Source organism: Pelodiscus sinensis, chromosome 4 (genome assembly GCF_049634645.1).
Source record: "Pelodiscus sinensis isolate JC-2024 chromosome 4, ASM4963464v1, whole genome shotgun sequence".
In the NCBI taxonomy this organism is placed as follows: domain Eukaryota; kingdom Metazoa; phylum Chordata; order Testudines; family Trionychidae; genus Pelodiscus; species Pelodiscus sinensis.
Window position 1 is genome coordinate 31,764,506 of NC_134714.1, and position 24,039 is coordinate 31,788,544.

General features: G+C 44.4%; 1 protein-coding gene across 2 annotated transcripts in view; it reads left to right on the forward strand.

The window, feature by feature from the left end:
• The window catches only part of RPS6KA5 (ribosomal protein S6 kinase A5), a 205,041-nt gene that overhangs the window by 53,681 nt on the left and 127,321 nt on the right, over positions 1-24,039 (forward strand). For both annotated transcript variants that reach the window (XM_075926718.1, XM_075926719.1), the window contains one exon: positions 1,955-2,173. In XM_075926718.1, the coding sequence (XP_075782833.1) occupies positions 1,955-2,173 (219 nt within the window). The remainder of the gene's footprint in view (positions 1-1,954; positions 2,174-24,039) is intronic.

Here is a 24,039-nt window from a genome sequence, read left to right on the forward strand (position 1 = left end):
CCTGGCAGTGGGAGGAGACTTGGCGTGCTGCCCTCAAGTCAATCAGGGCCTGAGGACGGGGAGCACATGAAGTCTCTCGCTCCCTGCCCCATCCTGTAATGGAGAGCTGTGCTTAGAGTCAACTGCCAGCTTTGCAGCAGCTGGTGGTTGATTTTAAGTGCTGAGCCCCTCCCACCACCCCCAAGCCTGGATTCGCCTGGGGCTGGGGAGAGCACGAAGTCTCCTCCCATCCTGCCCGCATTCTGCAAGGAGTGCGTGGTGCTTAGAAGAGCTGTGCCCCTTAAGGGCAGGAGGAGACTTCACACGCTGTCCCCCCTGCTCCCAGACCAATCAGGGCTTGGAGGTCGGGGGGGCGGAGGTCGGGGGGGCGGAGGTCGGGGGGGGCGGGGGGGAGGGCGTATGAAGTCTCCTCCCACCATGCCAGGAGTGCAAATTGTATATCTTATTTTGATTCTATTTCAAAATAACACACTATTTCAAGATATCCCTTAACCTTTATGGAACGAGGGTTACAGGGATGCTGAAACAGCATGCCCATTATTTCAAAAAATATTTCAAAATAACGGGCAGCTTGTTAAGACGCAGGGTAGCTATTTCGGGATACCTCTGGTATCCCGAAATAGCTGGGCTGTGTAGACATACCCTAGCTGAGTGTCCTGAGTCATAGTTCGTTGAAGTGCTAAGCTAACTTTTATTGGTAGTAGCCCCTTTTGAAGGCATTCAGTCAAAGTTGAGAAAGCAATTAGAAGTTGGGAAAAATAGGAATGCTTCTTTTTTTCCTCCTATGTAGCTGCGAAATAAAAATGAATCGTGAACGCATGAAATCTATGAGCTCTAAAATATTGAAGGACTTTGTGATTCAAAACAATTCAGTTCACTAGCCACAGATCATGCTTCCTTTGCTTAATAAATCATTTAAATGCAAAACATTTGATTTATTCCCCTTTATGTTTCTAGCAAAATTAAAGTAATTTTATTTAACTAATGAAAACATTTTTAAAATATTTTGTGCATTTGTAATGAATTCCAGTTTTCATCCAGATACAACTTGACACAAATCATAAGTTAAAAACCATTTTAATTATGTAATAAATATAATTCATAGTTTTCTAACATAATGAAAAAAATAAAAGTTAAGACTTTATATACTTTTATATTGAGTTATGTAACTTAGTAAATGCGTACAAATATAGTATATCTACTTGGTTAACAAAAAGTAACAGATATAGTATAATGGCTGTATTCTGTTGAAAGTAAACACATTTTAATGATTGGTTGGCAATGAAAAACAACTTTTCATTAGAAAAATAACTAAAACTTATAAATACAAATCAAGATTAAAATTTTGAATTGGAATTCAACTAAAATTACACAGTCATTTCAAATATATTTTTCAGTACTTAAATAAAAATACCCAAAGACAAAGTTGACAAAATCGTTTACCATGGGTAGACCAATGTAATACTTCCCTAGCCTGCCTTCTTCTCAGCTGAACCATTTTTGCTGAGACACAGACTAGATTTGGGAAATTACATTCTAAATGGTTAAATTTCAGCAAAGTTATTAGCAAATGAAAGTAAGTGTTATAATGTTATCTGCGGAGATCTATCCTAGGCGGTGCTACTAGCCTCTAGGTCCCCTTTAATAGAAGGGTTTGATTATTCTCTGTGATATAGCAGCAGAAAGCATGTATAATTCCATTATTTTAACAAGAATTTTGTGAGGAAAGGCAGAATATGGTTCAAAGCATTTTGGCATTTATACATTTTTTTTTAATGTGGAACTGCAGATATCTATCAAACTGCTTTGTGAGAAATAGCACTAACAACTGTGTACTTTTTAAAACATATTTTTGTAGCGCATATGGACATTTGACCATATGATCAATTTAATTTCTTTCTATTTTTCTTTGATTAATTGTGTATCTTAATTTTCTTCCTTTCTATTTTTTAAGCTTATGGAAAAGTGTTTCTAGTGCGGAAAATAAGTGGCCATGATAATGGAAAGCTGTATGCCATGAAAGTATTGAAAAAAGCAACAATAATTCAAAAAGCTAAAACAACAGAGCACACAAGGACAGAACGACAAGTACTGGAACATATTAGGCAATCACCATTTTTGGTCACATTGCACTATGCTTTTCAGACAGACAAAAAACTTCATCTCATTTTAGGTAAGTGGTTGTCATGATTGAAGTTGATTATTTATTATTTTCCATTTTTTAATATTCCATATTCTCCTCCTTCCCTTTTATGTGAATTCACATGATCCAGTATGTGAAATCTGAGCATGCCTACCAGGTTGGGTCCCAAAGGTAACTTAAGCACAGGAATGCCTATCTTACCCTGGTTCATGCATTGCAGTGGGGTTAGGCCACTCAGAACTTGATGTGCATAGGCAGAAACATTGCTGCCTCAGGAGCTTATACCACATTTGAGCACCAAGTGAGTTTAGTGGCATCCAAGGTTTGGCGGCAGCTAAATAGGGTTTTATGAATTTCAATTGGTCCTGATTCTGGGATTAAGTGTCTTAAGTGGTGTTAGGCACCTAAATGTTTTGTGAATCTAGCACTTGTTTTTTTGTGTTTCAGCTTTAATACTGTGCTTATATTTGTTTTGGTTTGTTTGTTTTTATTTTTTATCCATGACCTTCCCTGCCCCCTGGTGTCAATTCTATGTGGGCATGAGTAAGCTGAGAAGATGAACAGATAATTTAAATACATTTTATCAAACTTTTAGGGAATTTTGACCCACTTCTTGATTTAACCATGATTGCATATAATTTCTTTGCTTTTTGCTGGTTTTCAAGCAAACTGTTTTTGTTACCTTGAATATTTGAGAGAGAACTCCTTGTTTATGTGAATTATGATATGATATCATATAAATAAACACATTCACTTTGGAAATGTTGATCACATCCTTACTTCTGAGCATGGAAAGATAGTACACCGTGTTTCTGTACTGTATTTGCACATTTGGGAGGAAGCAGGGAGTGTCTTTATACTATTGACTTTAGTGTGAACTATGAGGGAAACGGAAAGAAGGATGTTCAAATAGCAGAATGTTTGCTTGTCTAGAGATGTTGCATACGTTCCAGCTTCTGTAAATGGAGTAAGATGTCTGCAGAGTGGTCAGACATTTTCACAGTGTTTTAAAAAAAGAAAATGAGCGTAAAGAACATGATTAAAGGTACTACTCAGATGAAGTCTCTGAAGTACATAAGAAGCAGGAATTTTATAAGAATTGTAGGGTTATTGGACCACAAGAGGGGGCAAACAGAAAAAGCTGTAAAGAATGAAATGAAGGAAGATAAAGACATTGCTGAAAAGCAAAATTATTTCTTTGCATCAGTCTTCATAACAGGATTTTGGGGAGATATCTAGCTTGGACCAACTCTTTTCTGATTTAAAAAAAAAAGATTACCATCAGAGATTGAGATGTCAACAGAAAAAAAATTGTTTACCTTTCAGGTCCAGATAGTGTATGCCCAAAAGTTTTTAAAGAATTAATTAAGTGATGTGTTGCTTGCAAAAATGTGTAGTCTCTCTTTTAAAATCAGCCATTAAATTAGAGAGATGAAGGGTAGCAAATATTGCCTGTAGTTAAAGAAGTCTTATTGATTATCTGGGTTTCAAGCCTGTAAGCCATACTTTTGCACTGGGTAAATTGGTTGGAGTGGAATAAAAAATAGAATAACACTTTAACAGGCCATGATACAATGGGGTTGGTCCAGCAAGGTTTTTGCAGAGGATAATGGTGCCTTGCTGATTTATTAGAAATTTTAATTATATATCAATAAAAGAGTGGCTAAAGGAAAACTCAATAAGAGTTTATTTAGGGTGAAATAAATCATATAAATCCTTTGAAAAAAATTACCTATAGACTTTGAAAAAGGCCTTTGACAAAATACCTCACAAAAATACAAGAGTATTGTCATACTTCAAAGATGGTCCAAAAAAACCAAAGACTAGAAATAAATGGGCAAATTTAATGATCATAGACAGGTAATGGTGCCAGAAGATTCTGTACTAGTGTTTCCCATCCAGAGCGCCATCAGGTTTGAGCAGGTGTGCTACAGAATTTTAGAAAAGTCACTTGTGATGTCAGATAGTTGTTACAGACACTGTTCTCAGATGATTTTACTATTCACATATCAGTCATGTTTTCTTATCAACCATTGTTACAGTGATTAATTTTAAATTGAAATCTCAAAAATGGACAGATATTAGAAGAAAAGAAATTCTGGCACATCCATAATTCAGTGCTGAAGCTGAGCATGACCATAAGAAAAAGTCAGGTTGTGAGCCAACACTATTGTGAGAGCATTTGGATTTTAATTTTCAGGTGAACCTCTAGCCCTCTTTGAAAATGTCTTGTGTGGAGGAAAACTCTCGAACCTTGCATTGGTGCCAGTTTAGTCAAAATGATAGCTTATAAGCAAATATTCATCCCTTGTCAGTAAGAACATTTCTTTGAACATTTGAAGGATCAAAATGAAAAACTAGTGCAAATGATGAAAGGCTGTGTCACAGTTTCTGATAAATGACTAAAAGTAAGCTACTTGGTCACTGAGCTTGTGGCAAAGGTGAAAAAGATGCATACAGTTGCAAGAAGATTAATTTTACTAGCATGCCAAGAAATGAAAATAATGTAAGGTATGAATACCTACAGTCAGTGAAATCGCAGCCATTCCCCTTTCAGATAATGTCATCACATTGGTGAAGTTAGCTGACATTGAAACTGTACTCTGAGGGGAAAAAATAGATCAAACAGAAAATGTGTACTACTTGATGCATCAGCAGATATCAGTAATCATGCTCAACACTTAGTGAACATCAGGTACATTTATGGAAATAGTATAAAATAATTTTTATTTTTCAGTCACCTGCTAGGTCACATGTTTAGAGAGGAAATCATCAGGTTGACAGGGGCCTGCCCTGAGGAGGGAGAATTGCCATGGAAAATTATCTTAATGTTTGCACAGAGAGGACTGCCTTCATGAGTAGCAAAGTGAAGGGTAAACAAGGTTAAAGAACAAAACCCAAAGGTACTGCTTACCCACTTTTTCTTGCACTGTGAAGCTTTTGTAACCTTCATGTTAGATGGAGCAGTAAATATAGTCAACTTAATAAAAGCATAGTTCATAATAAAATTATGGGTTCTCAGTATGGTGCCTTTTCTCATTATTGTGTGAGGAAATGGGAACAGAACCATAAGAGTTTTCTTTTGCACACCAAAATACACTGGCTTTTCCATGGAAAAGTTCTTTCATGTTTTCATGAGCTGAGAGAAGAGTTAACAAATATTTTTAGCTTTGATAAAGTCCACATATACAGACTTAATTGCTAGTGTGACATAGTGTGCAAAAGGCGCCTTCCTGGTTAATATATTTCACCATCTCAAGGCGCCTTCCTGGTTAATATATTTCACCATCTCAATGATCTGAACAGGAAAATGCAAGGTAGAAATGAACATTTGAGAAATTAGCCAACTAATAGATCCGTATGCCATATTAACTACTGCGGCACTTATTTGATTGGCCCCTGAGGTCATTGGTGCCAGGAGTTCTGATGTATAAGCCACGGCTGAAGACTGTCCTGCTATGCACTCAGAGCATGTCTTAGATTAGAAGAAGCCACTATCTGTTCTGGTGGCTTCTGTGTATAGCTTTGGCAGCTCTGGTGCTGAGGAATGGGGTTTTGATTTTCCCTTAGTGCCTCTGTCAGATATGGCTCTTACAGAGTCCCTGGCTCTAGTGGTGTTGGGTGGTCCTGCTATGTTGGCTGTTGGTGTTGAGAATGTAGTTGGCTGTTTCCTGCGTTGGGTGTATATGTGCCTACCTTTCTGACAGTTTTTTGGCAAGTTGATCAGACACTTGGGTTGAGGAGAGACCCCTGTCAGAAGTTGTGGTCAGTGAAGTTTGTCCAGGAGGGTCTGGGCATCAAGCTCAGATGCAGGTCTCAGTGACTTTTCCATGAAAAGGTGCTTTTGTTGCTAATCTCTAGCTTTTCTTGTCCTGGCAGTGAGCTTGAGGCAGTGAAGGAACTTCTGTTTGTGTCTTTCACCTAGGCAACTAATTCCTGTCTATCTGAGCTGGGTATAGCAAGTTTGCTGGTGAGGCAGCATTTAAAGCAGGAGTGGGAAACCTAAGGCCTTGATCCAACCCTGGAGATTTAGGGCTCCCCTCCCAGCATTGGGGAATCTGTGCTGTTGCTACAGTCTCCCCCTTTGCCTTCCTCCCATGTGGCTGGAGCACACAAAATCTACTAACCTGGGCTCACCAAGGCTCTGGTGTGCAAGGGAAATGGGGGGAAAGTCTTTCTCCTTCTCAGTTAGGGGCCATATCAGAGAGAGGCCCCTGACCTCAAAAAGGTTCCCCACTCCTGATTGAAAGCCTGAGGAACAAGGCATTCCTGTCAGGGGGGCTTTCATCCTAAGAGAATCTGTATATGCCACTGAAAAATCTCTTTAGCCAGGGAAATGATGTTAAACTTCAGAAGGAAAGTAAAAGGAAAAGTGTTTTCTCCAAGGTGACTGGGATAAAAGATTAATTGCTAAAAAAAGGTAACTGAGTGACCAACTTAAAAAACCTAAATAAAACCAACCCTAAAAAAATGGTCCTGTAGCACTAACCAGTACTAACAAAAAGTGTATAATATATATATATAAATGTAACCCCCTTTTTCCTCCCCGGGTTACTGGGGAGCAGGTCACACTCACAGGTGTGCCTGGGTGCCTGATGTTTTAACCCAAAAGAGATCCTGAGCACTCCAGTGGTGATGTTGTTTAGTTGGGGAAAGCCCTATCCACCCCCCTTGCTGCAGTCCCTTGCTGGCAATGAATGTAAAATGGCGGTGCCTCCACCTGGCTGGCCTTGTACTCACACTGGTGTGCCTTGAGAGCCTCCAGGAACATACTCATTCCAACATAAATCTGGATCTAATTCCAGAACAACTACAAATCATATACATCTAATAGAATACTTTAAAATAAACAATCTTTACTTAACTTAAATAAACAGGGATTAACAGAATTAGAAATGAATAGCATTAACAAAACACATAATAATTGAAGCTTATACAGCTAACATTTGTACTACCAGTGACCCCACCCCAGAGTGTGCACACCCCTAGACTTAGTCCCAGATGCTTGCGTTGGCGCGCTGATGTTGCAGTTGCAGTGGAGATTTGGTCCAGGCTAAACAGCAACTCTGTCCCAGGCAGTACTTTTCCAACAAGGCCCAAAACTTACTGCTTCATGCTGTGCCTATAGGAAGCAGCCTGCTATCTCCCAGTTGCAACAGGCAGTGGTCTGTAGCTGCACTCCAACAGCCCCTGCACTGGATCAATGTCCTTGGCAGCAGCCTGGCTCCCCCTTTGGTTCCAAACTGCAAGGCAGAGTCCCAGACTGCTAGGCCTCTTTCTTCAAGCACATGGAGAGAGCCTCCTCTCTCTCACAAGAGTCCCTCCTACCTCTTTTGTTCCAAGGGCTCATGGGAATTGTAGTCTGGATTGTAGCACACAGGGTCTTTTTAGAATAAAACAGAGGCACCTTTAGTAAGGGGACTACATAATCATGAGCTTTCGTGGGCACAACCAACTTCAGATGGGCAGAGCCTTTTGCTCCATTCATCTAAGAAGTGGGTTATGCCCAAGAAAGCTCATGATACTATCTGTCTGTGTGTGTGTCTTTTTAGTCTCTAAGGTGCTACAGGACCAATTTTTTTTTTTTTAAAGTTAGTTTCAGACTAACATGGCTATCCCTCTAGTGACTAACTGTTAAATTAATTAACTACAAACTAAGTAGCGATGTGCTGGTAATAGCTCTGACTCTAGCCAAGGACAGTAGAGAAGAAACAGTGTGGGACTTGGTCATACAGCATCAAATAGCATTCTGGCATAAGACAGAGACCACACTGTTAACAGAGTCTCAGAGCATGAACTCAGAGGTGTATGAACACCTAAAGTGGACCACCCACAGGGACAGCACTTGAAGTATCTTCTCTCCTGCATGGATTAACTGCACAAATTTAAGTCTAAGTTAGGCATCTAAGGTGAAAAAAGTATTTAGACAGTATAGAAACGTTTCCCCTGGAAAATGTATTAGATCCCACTGTTAGTATGTTGGTCAGTGTCATTCCTGAGCATTTAAAAAGTCTGGAAGAAAAACTGAGCTTATATTTTCTGTCAATATAGATAGACAAATTGGACTGGGATTGGGATCCTTTGCCTTCCTCTGCAATGGAAAATGCTAAGAATCTTTCAATAATGACTTACAAGCAGCATGCCAAATTAAAGGATAGACCCTCTTCTAAAATTCAGTTTGGCATTATGCCTTTGAATTTACTCTGGCTGACCATGTTAGAGGAATATACAGTAATCTTAGACCATGCTATCTCCATTTTGTTACCATTTTTAACAACATGCCTGCGCAATTGATGTTTCTTAAAGCCTGATTTAGTCATAACCAAACAAAGGGAGCATTTGAGGTTTGTGGAGCAAGAGCTCCAAATTGCACTGTCAACATTTCCTGACAGGAGTGACTCTTCATATCAAAGCAAGCCAAATTTCTAATTAAAAATAATTTTATTATAATTTAACATGGGGTGGGAGCATGTTACACAAATCTTTTATTGATGTAATTATGCCTTGTACTGGAAAAGATTGGGAAATCTTGTGGTTGTAAGATGAATGGTGTTTCATATAGTAATGACTTGAAAAGGAGGTGTTAGTTGGAATAAAATTTTCAGGTTAGTCAACAGAAGACAAAGACGAGAAAAATCAGAGGAACCTAGGCCAGCTAAAAGAATGGGCAATATTATAGAAGATGAAGATCAATATTGGTGAATACAAAGTTATTCATATAGAAGTGAGTAGTCTATATTCATCTCTCTTGGAGGTCACTTGGTAATGAACAGGACATCTTCCTGTCACTCTTTTATTTGTGGATCCCTTGATGGCTGACCAGTCTGATTCTGGAGCTGCAGGTCTTAACACGAAAGGGGTAGGTGCTGGTAGCTATTGGAGGGGCACGGGGCAGTTTTTGCTGCTATTTTCTCCTTCACTGTCTCTCCCCCTCTGTGCTGCGGCAGGACCTCTCAAATTGCACCCCCTCCCCACGGATTACTGCTCTCCACTAGGGATGGTCCTGGAGACTGGGTTCTCCCTTGTGTTGACACCGATGCCACACTTTTTCATGTTTGCCCGCAACAAACATGTTTGCCTTTGTCTTTAAATCGCTTCCTCTGGCTCCCAGTGCACCTTCGTCCTTCCTTCAGCTCGGAAAACAGATTCTGTTTTGGGAGGCACTGATCAGGAATTCGGACCACGTGACCAATCCAGTGAAGTTGTTCGTAGATGATGATAGCTTCAATACTGGTCAAGTTCGATTCTTCCAGGATGCTAGTGTTCATGCACCTATCCTCCCAATGGATATTTAGGATTTCCCAAAGGCAGCATTGATGATATTGTTCAGGTGTCTTCAGGTGACGCTTATATGTTGTCCAGGTTTCACATGTGTGCAGCAGTGTTGGAAGAACCACTCCGCGGCACTGATGTCCCAGTTCTCAAAGACCCTTCGTCTCAGGCATGCAAAAGCAGAACTTGCACAGCTCATGCGATGCAGGATTTTGCTTTGGCGGCGGGATGACTTCCAAGGTATGAGAAATGCTCCATGTTTTCCAGCAGTTCCCAGTTGACTTCAACAGATTGTACATGAGATTGTCCCATTGGTCTTTTTGATGTTCAGTGTGAGGCCAAGATTCTCATATGCTTCAGCGAAGGCACTTCAGATGATCTGAAGAGCTACAGGGAAAAGGCAGCAACCATATTGTCATCTGCGTACTGGAGCTCCATGATTGAAGTCGTGGAGGTCTTGGTTTTGACCTTCTGCCTTCTGAGATTGAAAAGCTTCCCATTTGTTCTGTAGACAATCTTCACGTCATCTGGAAGCTTGCTGTCAATAAGATGGAGGGTCATGGCGATGAAGATGCAGAACAGCGCTGGGGCAATGACGCTGCTTAGTTTGACTCACGTTTTGACCTCAAAGGGGTCGCTTTGGGATTTGTTGTTGCTCAGCACTGTGACAGTCATGTTGTCATGAAGCAGCCTCAGGATGCTGATGAATTTTTTGGGGCGGCCGATCTTTGAAAGGATGGTCCAATGGGCACTATGATTAAGTGAGTCGAACGCCTTGGTCAGGTCAATGAAAATCATGTATAAGGCTTGATTTTGTTTGCACCATTTTTCTTGCAATTGCCAAGCAGTGAAGATCATGTCCACTATTCATCGGAATGCTCAGAAGCCACACTGAGATTCTGGAAGAATTTATTCTGAGAGTGGCAGGATTCAATCTGAAAGGATTGGAGCTAAGATTTTTCCTGCCATTGCCTGGAGGGAGATTCTGCAATAGTTTCCACAATCCAATTTGTCACCCTTCTTGAAGAGACACCTTACTGAATTCTATATTAATTTTCTTGATACAGGAAGTCCCCGGGTTACATCAATCCGACTTACGTCGGATCCCTAGTTACGAACGGGGGGGAGGGCGCAGCTAGTGCGGGGTGCCCGGAGGCTGCAGCCCAGCGCAGGGCCGGGTGTTTAACGGCGGAGGCGGATTCCCCTGGGGCAGAGCAGCTGGAATGCTCCCTGGTTGGTCCCGCAGCGCCGCTCCTTGGCGCTACTGGACCAACCCGGCAGCACCCCAGCTGCTCTGCCCCAGGCATCCTGATTCAGCTGCTGCTGGTCAGATTCAGCAGCGGCTGAATCTGGACGCCTGTGACAGAGCAGCTGGGGCGCTGCCGGGTTGGTCCCGCCGCCCGCGTCCTCTGTGGTGAGAAAAGCCGCTCCGCGTCTCTCTGGTCTGCTGGGGGGGAGGAGCGCTAGCTCCGCGTCTCCCTGGTCTGCTGGGGGGAAGCGCCCCCCGCGCCGCCGGAGGCGGTGACAGTGGGGGAGGCACCCCGCACTAGCTGCGCCCCGCCGGCGGCATTTACATTCAGGCGGCGCTGACGGAGCCCGGTGCATTGTGGTAAGAGGGAGACCTGGGGGGGGGGGGGGGCAGGCGGGGAGATTTAAAGGGGAATTCGCCTCCGCCGTTAAACACTCGGCCCTGCGCCGGGCTACGGCCTCCGGGCGCTGCAGCAGCCGGTCGGGGTGCACGGGGCACGCTTGGCCACAGCCCCAGAGACCGTCTGCGGGGGGGGGGGGGGGGGAGGGCGGGGAAATGGGATGCGAAGCGCCGCCGGTGCCTCTTTAAAAAAACTCCCCACGCCCAGGCCGACTTACATACAAATTCGACTTACACACAAATTCAACTTAAGAACAAACCTACAGTCCCAATTTTGTACGTAACCCGGGGACTTCCTGTATAGGAAAAGGATGATAACTCAAAGATTTCTGCTCAATGTGCACCAGAAGTCTAAAAAGAAAACAAAATGTTAAAATACCTAATGAATAATATGAAAAATATTACAATGACATTCTATAAATAAAAAGTATACACTGTGACCTGAAATATTGTTTGTTTTTAGTTTTGGTCACAGTTCTTGGAAAAGGACATATTAATATGAGGGTTCGGAAAATGGTGACAAGAATGGTTAGAGACAATGGGAAATCTTTTGTGTACAGAGAGATTAAGAGGATTAGGATTATATTATGTGTTCTGTTATAAAAGAGGTAAGAATGGACATGATAAAGATATACAAAACAATAAATGGCATAGAGAAAATAGATTGAGTATGTTTATTCATATCTCATTGTGATGTACAAATAAGAGGACTTCCAATTATTTTTGAATTTGCAACCTTTCAATTTAATCATAAGCAATACTTTTTCACACAATCTATGCTAATCTGTGGAATTCCTTGCCAGAATTTTGAGACTTTGAGTTGAGCAACATTCAGAAAGTGATTACATACTTACATGGCTAAGGAGACTCTCCAGATTGACTTATTGGAAATACTTCAAAAACAGAAGGAATATAGATCCTCATATCCCTCATAACTTAATACGACAGCTTTCTAATTATTGGAGTTTTCTTACTTAACCTGTGATTAGTTCTCGTGCTAGCTGCTGCTAGTAAAGGGCTGAAATCTGGCCAAGCCCTTATGACGCCTGCAAAAAGAAAGGGAAAGATCAATGCCACTTTGGAGAAAGCCCCTTCTCCCACCACCAACACACTCTTCTCTTAGTATTAGGATACCAGTTATCAGACAGCCATGGCTGGTTATCAATTCCATCTATGGGGAAAACTGGCTGTGTGTGTTCAGTATTTGCCAGACAATTACAGAAGACTGGTAAATGCTGTTTTGATGGGAAGACAGAATGTTGTGAAACATGTTCAGGTCTTTGATGCTTCGGACTCTTCTGCCAGAGCACATTTGCATTAAGGAGCCAAAAATAGCCTTGTTCCTCATTGTTTGCTCTGGATACTAGAATTGAAATGCAAGATCCTTCCCTTTGACTGGGATGGTCTTTTCAGCACTAAGATAGATGAACTGTTTACAAAAGAAAATGGAAAGAAACTAGATCCACTTATTCATCACTGGGTTTTTATCTCTTGGGACAAAGGAGGCCTTTTTACCCATTCTTTTCAGTATCAGAGGCCATTTTGCAATCATTAATCTTCTTATCTTTCTTTAAAAAAGAGATATCAGCAACAGCATGTGTAATCTGTCTTTTTTTCAGAACCAGCACAAAAAAAAAAAAAAGATCTTTCCGATCTAGAGCTAAGACAAAATAGCCTGCTTCCTTTGTCAACACAAGATCTCAGATTTGATGTGAGCCATAGAAATTGTTTAAAAAAGGGGGGGGGGGGGAGAGGATATGCCATTCATTTTGAAAATTTCCTCCTTTCTATTCCCTTTATTCTTCCTTTTTTCAGGGGACTTACAAGGCTATTATACTTTCAGAAATACAGAAAGTGCTCCTCATAAGGGCTCTTGAGCAGGTAACCAAACATCTTTAGGGTTGGGAGTAGGTAGTCAAATAGTTGAGTACATCCTTGATAAGCCTAGGTTTATTGAGTAGTGGAGTCAATACTTGACTAATTGCTCCCCTGCTACTTGCTGCCTGTGTATCAGGCACCAAGACGGGAGGAAGCAGGAGCTGGTGCTGGGGAGAGCAAGCTTAAAAGCCAGTTCTCCCCAGCACCGACTCCGTGGGGGTGGGGCAGAGGAGGCAAAGGTGCAATGGGGGAAAGGGCACAAGCGGAGGCCAAAGCAATCCCCACTCGCCTCTTGTACATTTAAAAGGAAGAGGTGCAGCATTCAGGATCCTGTGCAAGTGGAGACTGCTTCAGTCCATACGCATGTGGGTTCCCAGCGGTGCCTCTTTTTTTTTTAAATGTACAAGAGCTCTGGGCGGCTCTTGTATATTTCAGAGAGGTGCAGCAGATCCTGGATGGGTGGGGACTGCTTTGGTCCTTGCTTGTGTGGGTTCCAAGTTGTGTCTCTTCCTTTGAAGTGTACAAGAGCCATGGCAGGTCTTGTACATTTCAAAGGCAGAGGTGCAGCAGGATAGTGAGCACCTCACTTATCGACTAATAGTGTAGGTGATGGTTTCCATGGACTGGTCAATTAGCTGATTATTTGAAATGTAACATCCCTAGTTGGTAGTCTTAACCAAGCTACTTCTTAGCACTGAAAAAAGGGTTTTTGTATAATTTTAGATTTAAGAAAACTGAGCAGATAAATTCTGTCATCATATGTGAACCCAAAGCACTCCTAATTCTTCTTCAAGAGACGTTCCTAGGAGGTGCGCCACAGCGGATGTTGGTGCATCCCCGTACTATAGAGTGGATTATTTCTAACTGTATATTGGGGGCCATTCATGCGTGGCGCATGAGGCATGCGTCATCATCCGGCACTAGCATGCGTGTGTGGCTACCCTACCCTCAGTTCCTTCAGACTGTCCCCGTCTCAAGATAGACCTCTGCAGTGCTCTTTGTTCTTCACTAGTTCTCTGTAGATGAGTACTGTAGTTAACTCCAAGTTTTTTTTGTCAAGTTGTTCACAAAAACCAAAAACCCACCAAAACCAAAATGCTGTTTGTTCCTCCAAGTTGGTACTCCCATCGCTTAAGATCACCTACCAGGATGATGGGCTCACCCAGTTTCAAACATTGCACAGTCTACAATGAGGCAATGCTGGCCTCAGATCGCCACGCAAAATGTGTCAAGTGTTTTGATGCCTCCCATGTTCAACAGGACTGCCCACACTGTGCTAAACTTAATGCGCGAATGTGGCGAGACAGAGATCTCCGCTTAAAAATGCTTATGATTGAGAAGGACAACTGCCTTTCCTCAGACTTGGGCTCTCAGCAGATTGCCAATGACAAGAGGGAGAAATCCAAAAAATCACCGAAGAAAAATGCCACCTCTCTGCCACAAGATCTGCAGATGCCTAAATGGCGATTGACTGAGAGGCGGGCCAGAAAAACTGACAAACCACTCCTCAGCGTGTATGATAAGCAAGGCACTCTGGTGCTGACTGAATTCTCCACAGATGTGCCTCACACAGGGCCCGTATGGAGCCTGCAGGCCATTAAGTGTCTGCCTCACAGAATTTGGCATCAAGTACAGCGCTGAATAGCACAGCACCTGAGATCATAGCTCTGAGAGCATTTACCATGGCACCGCTACAGCTGACGGCGCAGCCTGTTGACACCATCCCTCCATTGCAGATGGCATCAAATACTCACGCTGAGCGCTCTGCACTTGGAATACCACAGGCGCTGTCGCCGAGTGTGACATCACTTGGTGCCATTTATTCCTACAACTAACTGTCAGCATTAGAGAGACCTTGTAGTCTTCTCAACTTTTAACTATCCATTTTTAAGCACTGGCAATCTATCTTACTCAGAACCATCCAAATATGTGTCATCGCCTACTTTATCAAGTGATGACAGTGAGGAACCAGGGGTTTTTTCACCCCAGCTGTCGCCAGGCACAGAAACATTAGGACATTGATCCCATGCCGACTTAGCCCAGCCTACGAACGTGGGCATGGCCCAGTGGGTTCCATACCCATGGATGGCACCACCCATGCCTTATCCACCTCAATGGCAATATTGGAGCCCATTGTCTCAACATCACAAAAAGAGGCTAAAACAAAAAATACACTATAAAGGCACTTTTTCTCCGTCCCAATCCCCTCTAATACAGAGGGAACAGAATGAAATTGATGAAACGTAGTCCCCCAACTTAGGTCCGGATGCATCATTAGCAACAAACTCTCCGTCTGTGACGGATGAGGCTATCATGCCACCGCCCTTGGCAAGCACTGAAGTCTTTACCCCTTTCTAGGAACTTTTTAGGAGAGTCACAGCTGAACTAAACATCACAATGGAGGAAGTGTAGGACACGCAACATGAGTTTACCAACATCGTGTGGGCTATGCCTTCCTCTAAAATTGCCTTGCCTATCAACTCAGGGATCATGGAACCTGCCATAATTGTTTGGAAGACCCCTGCCTCAACTCCTCTCACCTGAAAAAGGCAAACCGCATGTATTATGTTCCCTCCAAGGGGTAGGAGGGCCAAGGGGCGCTCTCCTACTGCCACAGAACAAGACCCTTTAGATCATCCCCAAGACTTTTCACTCTGACTCAAGATGTTCTCAATTCATTGATATGGTGGATAGGCAAATCAGATGTCTTCAGGAATATTCTGTGCAATTGCTCCTCACCATTGTCTTGAGAAATTTAGATGCATCACATTATCGATGGGGAGTGCATTTGGCCTGTTTTACATTTCATTGGCCAATGGGCTTCACAGGAAAAGAACTTGCTTATAAATGTGTTGGAGTTCAGAGAAATTCATTTGATCTTTCCTTCCACAAGCAATGGACAATACAACCACTATGTTTCAGCAAACTAAGGAGTGTTTGCTTTTTGTGGTTGTGTACTGACATGGTCATAATGGAATTCTACAAGTTTCACAATGTCTGCCTTTAGCAGGGGAGAGTGATGTGCTGGCAGAACATCTCAGCAGGGAGAGTTCTCAAATGCATGAAAACAGAAATAAGAATAAGAATATAATCAGCGTATAATGTAAGCATAGTATAAACATAATATAAGCATAGTAAGAAAACTTATTAAATAGAATTAAGAAATCTTATGGGTCATTGTATGTTTGCTCACGTATTTCCAGGTAGGTTAAATAGTGTATCATTGAAAGTTACACGTTAATGACATTTTGTGTGCATTCTGTTGTAAATTCTTGCTGCTACTACTCTAATAGAATCTCTTTGGCTTGCTTTACACTTGAAGAAATCTATAAGGCCACTGCTTGGAAGTTGATACATATTTTTACTAAACACTGTGTAGAAGGTTTAATTACAAAAGTACAGTAAAACCTGTGCTATCCGGCACTTAACTATCCGGAAAACTTTAGAAACTCTGCTCTGATCCGACCGGCGCAAGGCTGGGGACAGCCTTGCGGCATGCTGCTATGATCCAGCTAGCTGGCAGCTGGCGGCCCCTGTGGCGTGTGGGTTGCAACTCCAAAAAGTTTGTGCACCACTGTGCTTGACCTTTCTGGAAGCTTCCAGAGTGTCTCCCCAGATGGGATCCTCAGATAACAGGAATTTTAGATAACTGGAACACCCCATAATCCCTGAGTGTGCTGGATAATACAGCTTTTACTGTAGATGCCAAATTTGATAGAGCAAGGCTTCAATCATTGTTTAAGTAGAAATCTGTTTCCATCTCATTAGTTATTTTTTCAGCATGGTGTGACATACTACCCATAAGTGGGGCTGTGGGGCCACTCAAAGAGGAAATGAATCTTGCTTACTTTTGTAACAGGAAATCTTTGAGATGACTCTGCAAATTCACTCTTCTTGCCTACCTTGTTTTCCTTCTGATTCCTATTGTTATTTTTCTGGGTTAGTGGTGGAAGTAACTGAGGCAGTAGAGCGTATCTCTCTCCCAGTAGAAACAAAAGACAGGACTATGCAGCACTTAAAGACTAACAAGATGGTTTATTAGGTGATGAGCTTTCGTGGGCCAGATCCACTTCCTCAGATTAATATGTGGAAGAAAATTGGCACAACCATATATACCAAAGTGATACAATAAAAAAAAAAAGTGAACACATATAAAATTGACTAATCAGATTTAAGAACAGAAGAGGGGTAAGGGGAGAAGGTTAGTGTCTGTGAGGTAATGACATTCGGGGTGATAATTGGGGAAGCTATCATTGTAATTTGTGAGATAATTAGCGTCTTTGTTAAGACCCATACACAAAGTGTGAAATTTAAGCCTGAATGACAGTCTCACCCACAGAATGTCCCAAAACATTGTAGGAGAGGTTTTAAGGAGGAGGAGATATCTACAGGCAGTCCCCGACTTACGCGGATCCGACTTACGTCGGATCCGCACTTACGAACGGAGCTTTCTCGCCCCGGAAGTCGGGGCGAGAAAGCCCCGTTCGTAAGCTGCTCCGGTGCCCCTGGTCTGCTGGAGACCGTCTCCAGCAGACCAGGGGCACCGGGCGGGTTCCCGCGCTTCTGAGGCTTTGCCAGAGCAAAGCCTCGGAAGCGCGGGAACCGCTGCTGCTGCCACTTGGGTGCCGGTGCCTGTGGTCTGCTGGGGACCGTCCCCAGCAGACCACAGGCACTGGGACCCAAGCGGCAGCAGCGGGCGGGTTCCTGCGCTTCTGAGGCTTTGCCAGAGCAAAGCCTCAGAAGCGCGGGAACCCCCGCTGCTGCCGCATGAGACCCGGTGCCTGTGGTCTGCTGGGGACGGTCCCCAGCAGACCACAGGCACCCGGACTGAAGCCCCAGCCGCGGGGGGGTCCCGCGCCTCTGAGGCTTTGCCAGAGCAAAGCCTCAGAGGCGCGGGGAACCGCCGCTGCTGCCACTTCAGTCAAAGCGGCAGCAGTGGCGGTTCCCCGCGCCTCTGAGGCTTTGCTCTGGCAAAGCCTCAGAGGCGCGGGACCCCCCCGCGGCTGCGGCTTCAGTCCGGGTGCCTGTGGTCTGCTGGGGACCGTCCCCAGCAGACCACAGGCACCCAGACTGGAGCGGCAGCAGCGGCGGTTCCCCGCGCCTCTGAGGCTTTGCTCTGGAAAAGCCTCAGAGGCGCGGGACCCCCCGCGGCTGCGGCTTCAGTCAGGGTGCCTGTGGTCTGCTGGGGACCGTCCCCAGCAGACCACAGGCACCCTGACTGAAGCCGCAGCCGCGGGGGGTCCTGCGCCTCAGAGGCTTTGCCAGAGCAAAGCCTCAGAGGCGCGGCACCCCGCTGCCGCTGCGGCTCTGCTCCCCGTGTCCCTGGTCTGCTGGGGGGGGGGGGGCGCAGCTAGTGTGCTCCCCCCCCCCCCAGCAGACCAGGCTTTTGTTTTGGACTCTGGGGCAGAGCAGCTGGGGCGCTGCCGATTGGTCCTGCAGCGCCCGTGGGCACTACTGGACCAACCGGGCAGCACCCCAGCTGCTCTGCCCCAGGTCCTGATTCAGTCGCTGCTGGTCAGTTTCAGCAGCGGCTGAATCAGGATGTCTGGGGCAGAGCAGATGGGGTGCTGCTGGGTTGGTCCAGTAGCACCCCAGCTGCTCTGCCCCAGGCGTCCCCAAGTCAGCTTCTGCTGAAACTGACCAGCGCTGACTACAGGAAGCCCCAGGCAGAGTTGCTCTGCCCCGGGCTTCCTGGAATCAGCTGCTGATCAGTTTCAGCAGCAGCTGACTTGGGGACGCCTGGGGTTCTTAAGTTGATTCTGTATGTAAGTCAGAACTGGCGGTCAGTTTCAGCAGTGTCTGAATCTGGACGCCAGTTCCGACTTACATACAGATTCAACTTAAGAACAAACCTACAGTCCCTATCTTGTACGTAACCCGGGGACTGCCTGTATGTGCTCTAACGAGCACTGCTTGGAGAAGGTTCTGTTAGATGGCACCAGGATGCATAATGCCCATGTGTGTGAATATGCAGAGTCATCTTGAATCACTCTGATTATAAGTAACTTTCATTTTTTCTCATCTTTACTAGGTCAGGTGATTTTGGCAGTGAAGTCGTTTGATTCCTGTCAATATATCAGGTCATTTACCCAATAATTACTGTCCACTACTTTCCAAGAGTGGAGGGAACTGAAGATAATTTTAAGATGACAGAAAAATATCTCTATGAAACATTTTTCTTTAAAAAGGACTTTCTACATATCCATACAGCTATATCTGCCCTCTCTCCATACTTGTTTGTCTTGAGTCTTTTTCTGACAGGTATCTGGAAAATTGATGGGGAGGAGGGAGAATCTGTATTTGTTCTTATATAGATGCATTGAAAGCTGAGGAGGTGCTTCAAAACATTAGGAACTAGAGCAAAAAACTATGGGCAAATACTGGCCTGTGGGCCACTTGTGGGCTGCTTCTGCAATATTTAACTGCACCTCTGCAGGTACAGGCAATTGCAGATCCTGTTGCTCTGGATCACTGTTCCCAACCAATGGGAATTGTGGGAAGTGGTGTCCGGGTCCATGCTGCTTCCCTTAGCTTCCATTGGCCAAAAACAGGGATACATGTCCAGTGGGAGCTGAAATCTCTGGTACCTGTGGAGGCACAGGTAAATATAGTAGTGGTGGTCTGCCAGGGACTAATCCTAGTCAACCACTGCCATTTTATTGCTCACCTCTGAGCTAGTGTCACAAAAGGAGTTAGGCTTTGAACTGCAGCTTTAGGTGATATCCTCTGTTATGATCCTCCAAAACCTTTGTTCAGCTGCCACTTAATTCTCAAGGCAACTAACGTCATAGGCACTACAGACCTAGAACATGTACATTTCTGCCATTAATATCCTCCAGCAGTGTTCCATCTAAGCTGCATGGCAGCACAGCTTCACAGGTGAATTAATCAGCCCAGCCCAGTCAGTCAGCTCTGTGCATGGAGCCCTGTGCCTCTGACTGGGCGGGGCTGATTAATCACCTGTGAAGCTGTGCTGACCATAGCTTAGAGTGAACACTGTCCTCTGGATACCTAAAAATTTGATAGTATGTGCAAGTTCCCCTTAGTCTGGATGATTGGCACTTAGACCTCAGCCCAGTGAAATCGTCTGACTGGGCATTCCCCATGTCGTCTTGTTTATAGAGTCTGATCTTCTAGCATTCTAAGAGCATACCTTAAACCCATGAGGATGTCATGGTTCCTCAGGGAGCCTTATGCCTGTGGAGAACTGTGTGTGACAGAACTCTGCCATGCATCCTTTCTTTCTTCTTTGAGTAGTGTCCCTGTGGGTGCGCCACTCTGGGTCTCCAAGCTGGTGACTGGAGATTTTTCTAGCAGTGTCCGCTGCTCCATGCACCCGCTCTGGTGCCCCCTCTTGCAGTTCTGGTCCTATTACATATACATATCCACTGCCACCACCACCTTGTTATGCACACCACTATACATACCCACCATCCTCTTATCCTGGGCAATGGCAACCATGGGACTCACGTTTCCATTAGAAGAGTCAACATGTGGCAGCTTCAACAACCTCCAGAGGACCACCTGGCTTTTCTCAACATACACAATCTGCCATGCCGCCGAACTCCCCTATCCAAACTGAGATAAAAGACTGTCTGTCTGAAGGAGAAGACAGGTCCCCCCTATGCAATTCTTTCTCTTCACTCGATGAGGAGGTCATCTCCACCACTTTGCCTCCACCGGATGACTCAAAATAGTTCCAGAAACTTTTTAAAAGGGTGGCACTAGCACAGGAACGGGATTTACAGGAGGTCCAATAAAAACAGTATAACCTCTTGCAAACTTTGTAGCCTCCCACGTCGTCCACGATTGTCCTCCCTATGGACGAGGCCATTATGGACCCTGCTGAGAACATCTGGCAAACTCTGGCATTTATCACTCCCACCAATAAGCGAGTGAATTGTAAGTACTTCCTTTTTATTCACCCTTCCCCAAATTCCCTAGTAGTTGACTCCGTTAGAGAAAGATTGAGAGCCTAATATCAGATCTACACCACAGGACAAAGATCACAAAAGAATGGACATTAGGGGATGCAAAGTATACTCTTCGAACAACTTGATCCTTAGAGCAGCAAACTTTATCACCATGCTGGCAGATTACAATTACTGCAGTTATTCCAAATTTCAGAAGCTAATACAATTTCTGCCTGACCACAAGAGACCTATCCTCCTCAATATCATGCAGAAGGGTCATACAATTTCTTGTACACCATTATAGTCCGCAATGGATGTCACTCTCGCTGCTGCCCGCGTCATAGCCTCGGCTATTGTGATGCGCAAGATAACTTGGCTTCAAGCATCAGGAGTACCAAGGGACTTGCAGCAAAAGGTTGCGGATCTTCCCTTCGACAAGACCAGACCAATCTTTTTGTGGCAAAAATGGATGAGGTACTTCATTCAATGAAGGACTGCCGCATATGACCCTCCAGACCCTGGGCATGTACACACCCCTCAAGAGAGCCAGATTCAATGCCTATCAAAGGCCCAGGGAACCATACTGACCACAATCCAGGTATGATTTCTGTTAGAAACATAGACCCCAACATCAACAACATCAAGCTTCGGCATTCCAACCTTCTACATTACAACAACAAATTTGAAAGTTTGGTTGAGAGCCAGAAAGACAATTTCCCTGCAGTCACACCATCAATCATTTACAGTTCAACCATCGCCTCCAGCCCTTTTTGACAACAATGGGCACAAATAACATCGGACCAATGGGTATTGGAGCTCATCCAGTTTGGTTACTCCATCCTCTTGACCTCTCTTCCTCCTACCCATCCTCCCACCCCGTCCCTCTTCAGGGACCCCTTTCATGATGCCCTCTTTCAGCAAGAGGTGCTTCACCTTCTACAGATAGCTGCTATAGAATCAGTACCAATGGAGTTCCAAGGGAGAGGATTTTACTCAACTTATTTCCTAACACAGAAAAAGAATGGAGGATGGAGACCCATTCTGGATTTAAGGAGGCTCAACAAATATGTCACTTACAAACAATTCAAAATGGTGGCCCTTGCAACAATAATCCCTGCATTGGATCAAGGAGGTTGGCTTTCGGCTCTCGACCTCCAAGATGCATATTTTCATATAACAATTCATCCAGGTGGTTTCTATGATTCACAGTTGGTCTTCATCATTACCAATACCAAGTGCTCCCTTTCGGGCTTTCAATAGCTCCCAGAGTTTTTTCCAAAACCCTAGCCATCATTGTGGTATACCTCCATTGTCAGGGAGTCATAATATTTCCATACTTAGATGACTGTCTCATAAAAGGCATGTCCTTTTGAGAGACACAGGACATGGTCAAGACTACCACAGACCTTTTTCTCTGGCTTGGTTTCCATATAAACTACCAGTCCATACTCCATTCTACCCAAGCTCTGGAATTTATAGGCGCATGCATTGATACTGGCACAGCCAGAGCAACTCTGCCTACACACAGGTTCTAGATTCTACGCAACCTCATAGCAGTAGCACGGGCAACCTCTACCACAACAGTCCGCGAATGCCTAAAAATTCTTGGCCACATGGCTGCCACAACTTACGTTGTCAGGGTGGCCAGGTTCCATATGAGATGCCTTCAATCTTGGCTCACCACACTTTACACTCCATCCAGAGACACTCTCTCCCAGACTTTTACCATCCCACCACGAGTCCTCAGCTCCTTAGACTGGTGGACGGATCCACACAATGTTCTAAGTGGTGTTCCATTCCATCAACCAGCCCTGACACTCACCATTACAACCGAAGCATCACTCATGCGATGGAAAACCCACTTAGGATCCCTCACTGTGCAAGGCAAATGTTCCTTCACCGAGCAAATGCTCCACATCAACCTTTTAGAACTCATAGTGGTATACTATGCATACCAGCATTTCCTTTGCCACATAGCACACAGGACAATCAACATTATGAGACACAATACGACTTGCATGTATTACATCAACCGGCAAGGCCGTGCCCAATTGCCATCCCTATGCACAGCAGCTCTCAAACTCTGGAATTGGTGCTTGGTACGTCAAATTACCCCTATTGCCACTTTCCTCCCAGGAGTACTAAATGTCACAGCGGACGCTCTCAGTCTCAAGTTCTACGACTGCCATGAATGCGAGATAAACATGCAAGCCCTCAATTACGTCCTCCACCAGTGGGAGCGACCAGACATAGACCTCTTCATGACCAGAGCCAATTGCAAATGCCACCTCTATTGCTCCAGAGCAGCCTTAGGAAAGGACTCCCTTGGGGATGCTTTCTCCATCAAATGGGATACGCTATTACTCTACACCTTCCTATCCCTTCCCATGCTCTACAAGGTCATCATCAAAATTAGAACAGAATGAGCCAGCAGAATTCTTGTGGCAGAGGCAAACATGGTTCCCTTACTTCCACAGAATGACAGTTGCGGACCCATACACCTTTCCACTTCATCACAATTTTCTCTCTGAGTCACAGTAGAATTCTCCATCCTGAACCGCACAAACTCCACCTCCATGCATGATTCCTTCTTGGCTCCAAGATGCCAAAAATACCTGCTCAGAACAAGTGCAACAAATATTAATCAATGGTAGGAGAGAGTCCACCAGAAAAAATTACCTTTACAAATGGACTAGATTCTCCAAGTGGCTCACACGTAACCACCCCATGCCTCCTGAAATTACACCCATTCCCCTCATATTGGACTACCTGTTGCATCTAAGGGAGTTTGGCCCAGCCTTCAGTACGATCAGAGTACACGCAGCAGCCTTTCATTGCACCACTGATGGCAACTCTTTACTCTCTAACCCAATCATCAAGAGATTTCTCACTGGTCTACAAAGCACTTTCCCATCTGTTCACCCATCAATTCCCATCTGGGATCTTAACCTTGTCCTTAAGAGCTTGATGAAGCTACCTTTTGAACCTTTAGCAACCTGCTCGTGGTTGTACCTATCCATGAAGGTTGCTTTCCTGGTCGCAATAACGTCCAGCAGGAGTGTAGAGGAGCTCTCATTGGGAGCTTGCTGCATTAATGGCTGACCTCCCCCCCACAATACAATTTTCAGTAAGGATAGAGTAACACTTAGGCTTCACCCTAAATTCCTCCCAAAGGTCCTTTCCAC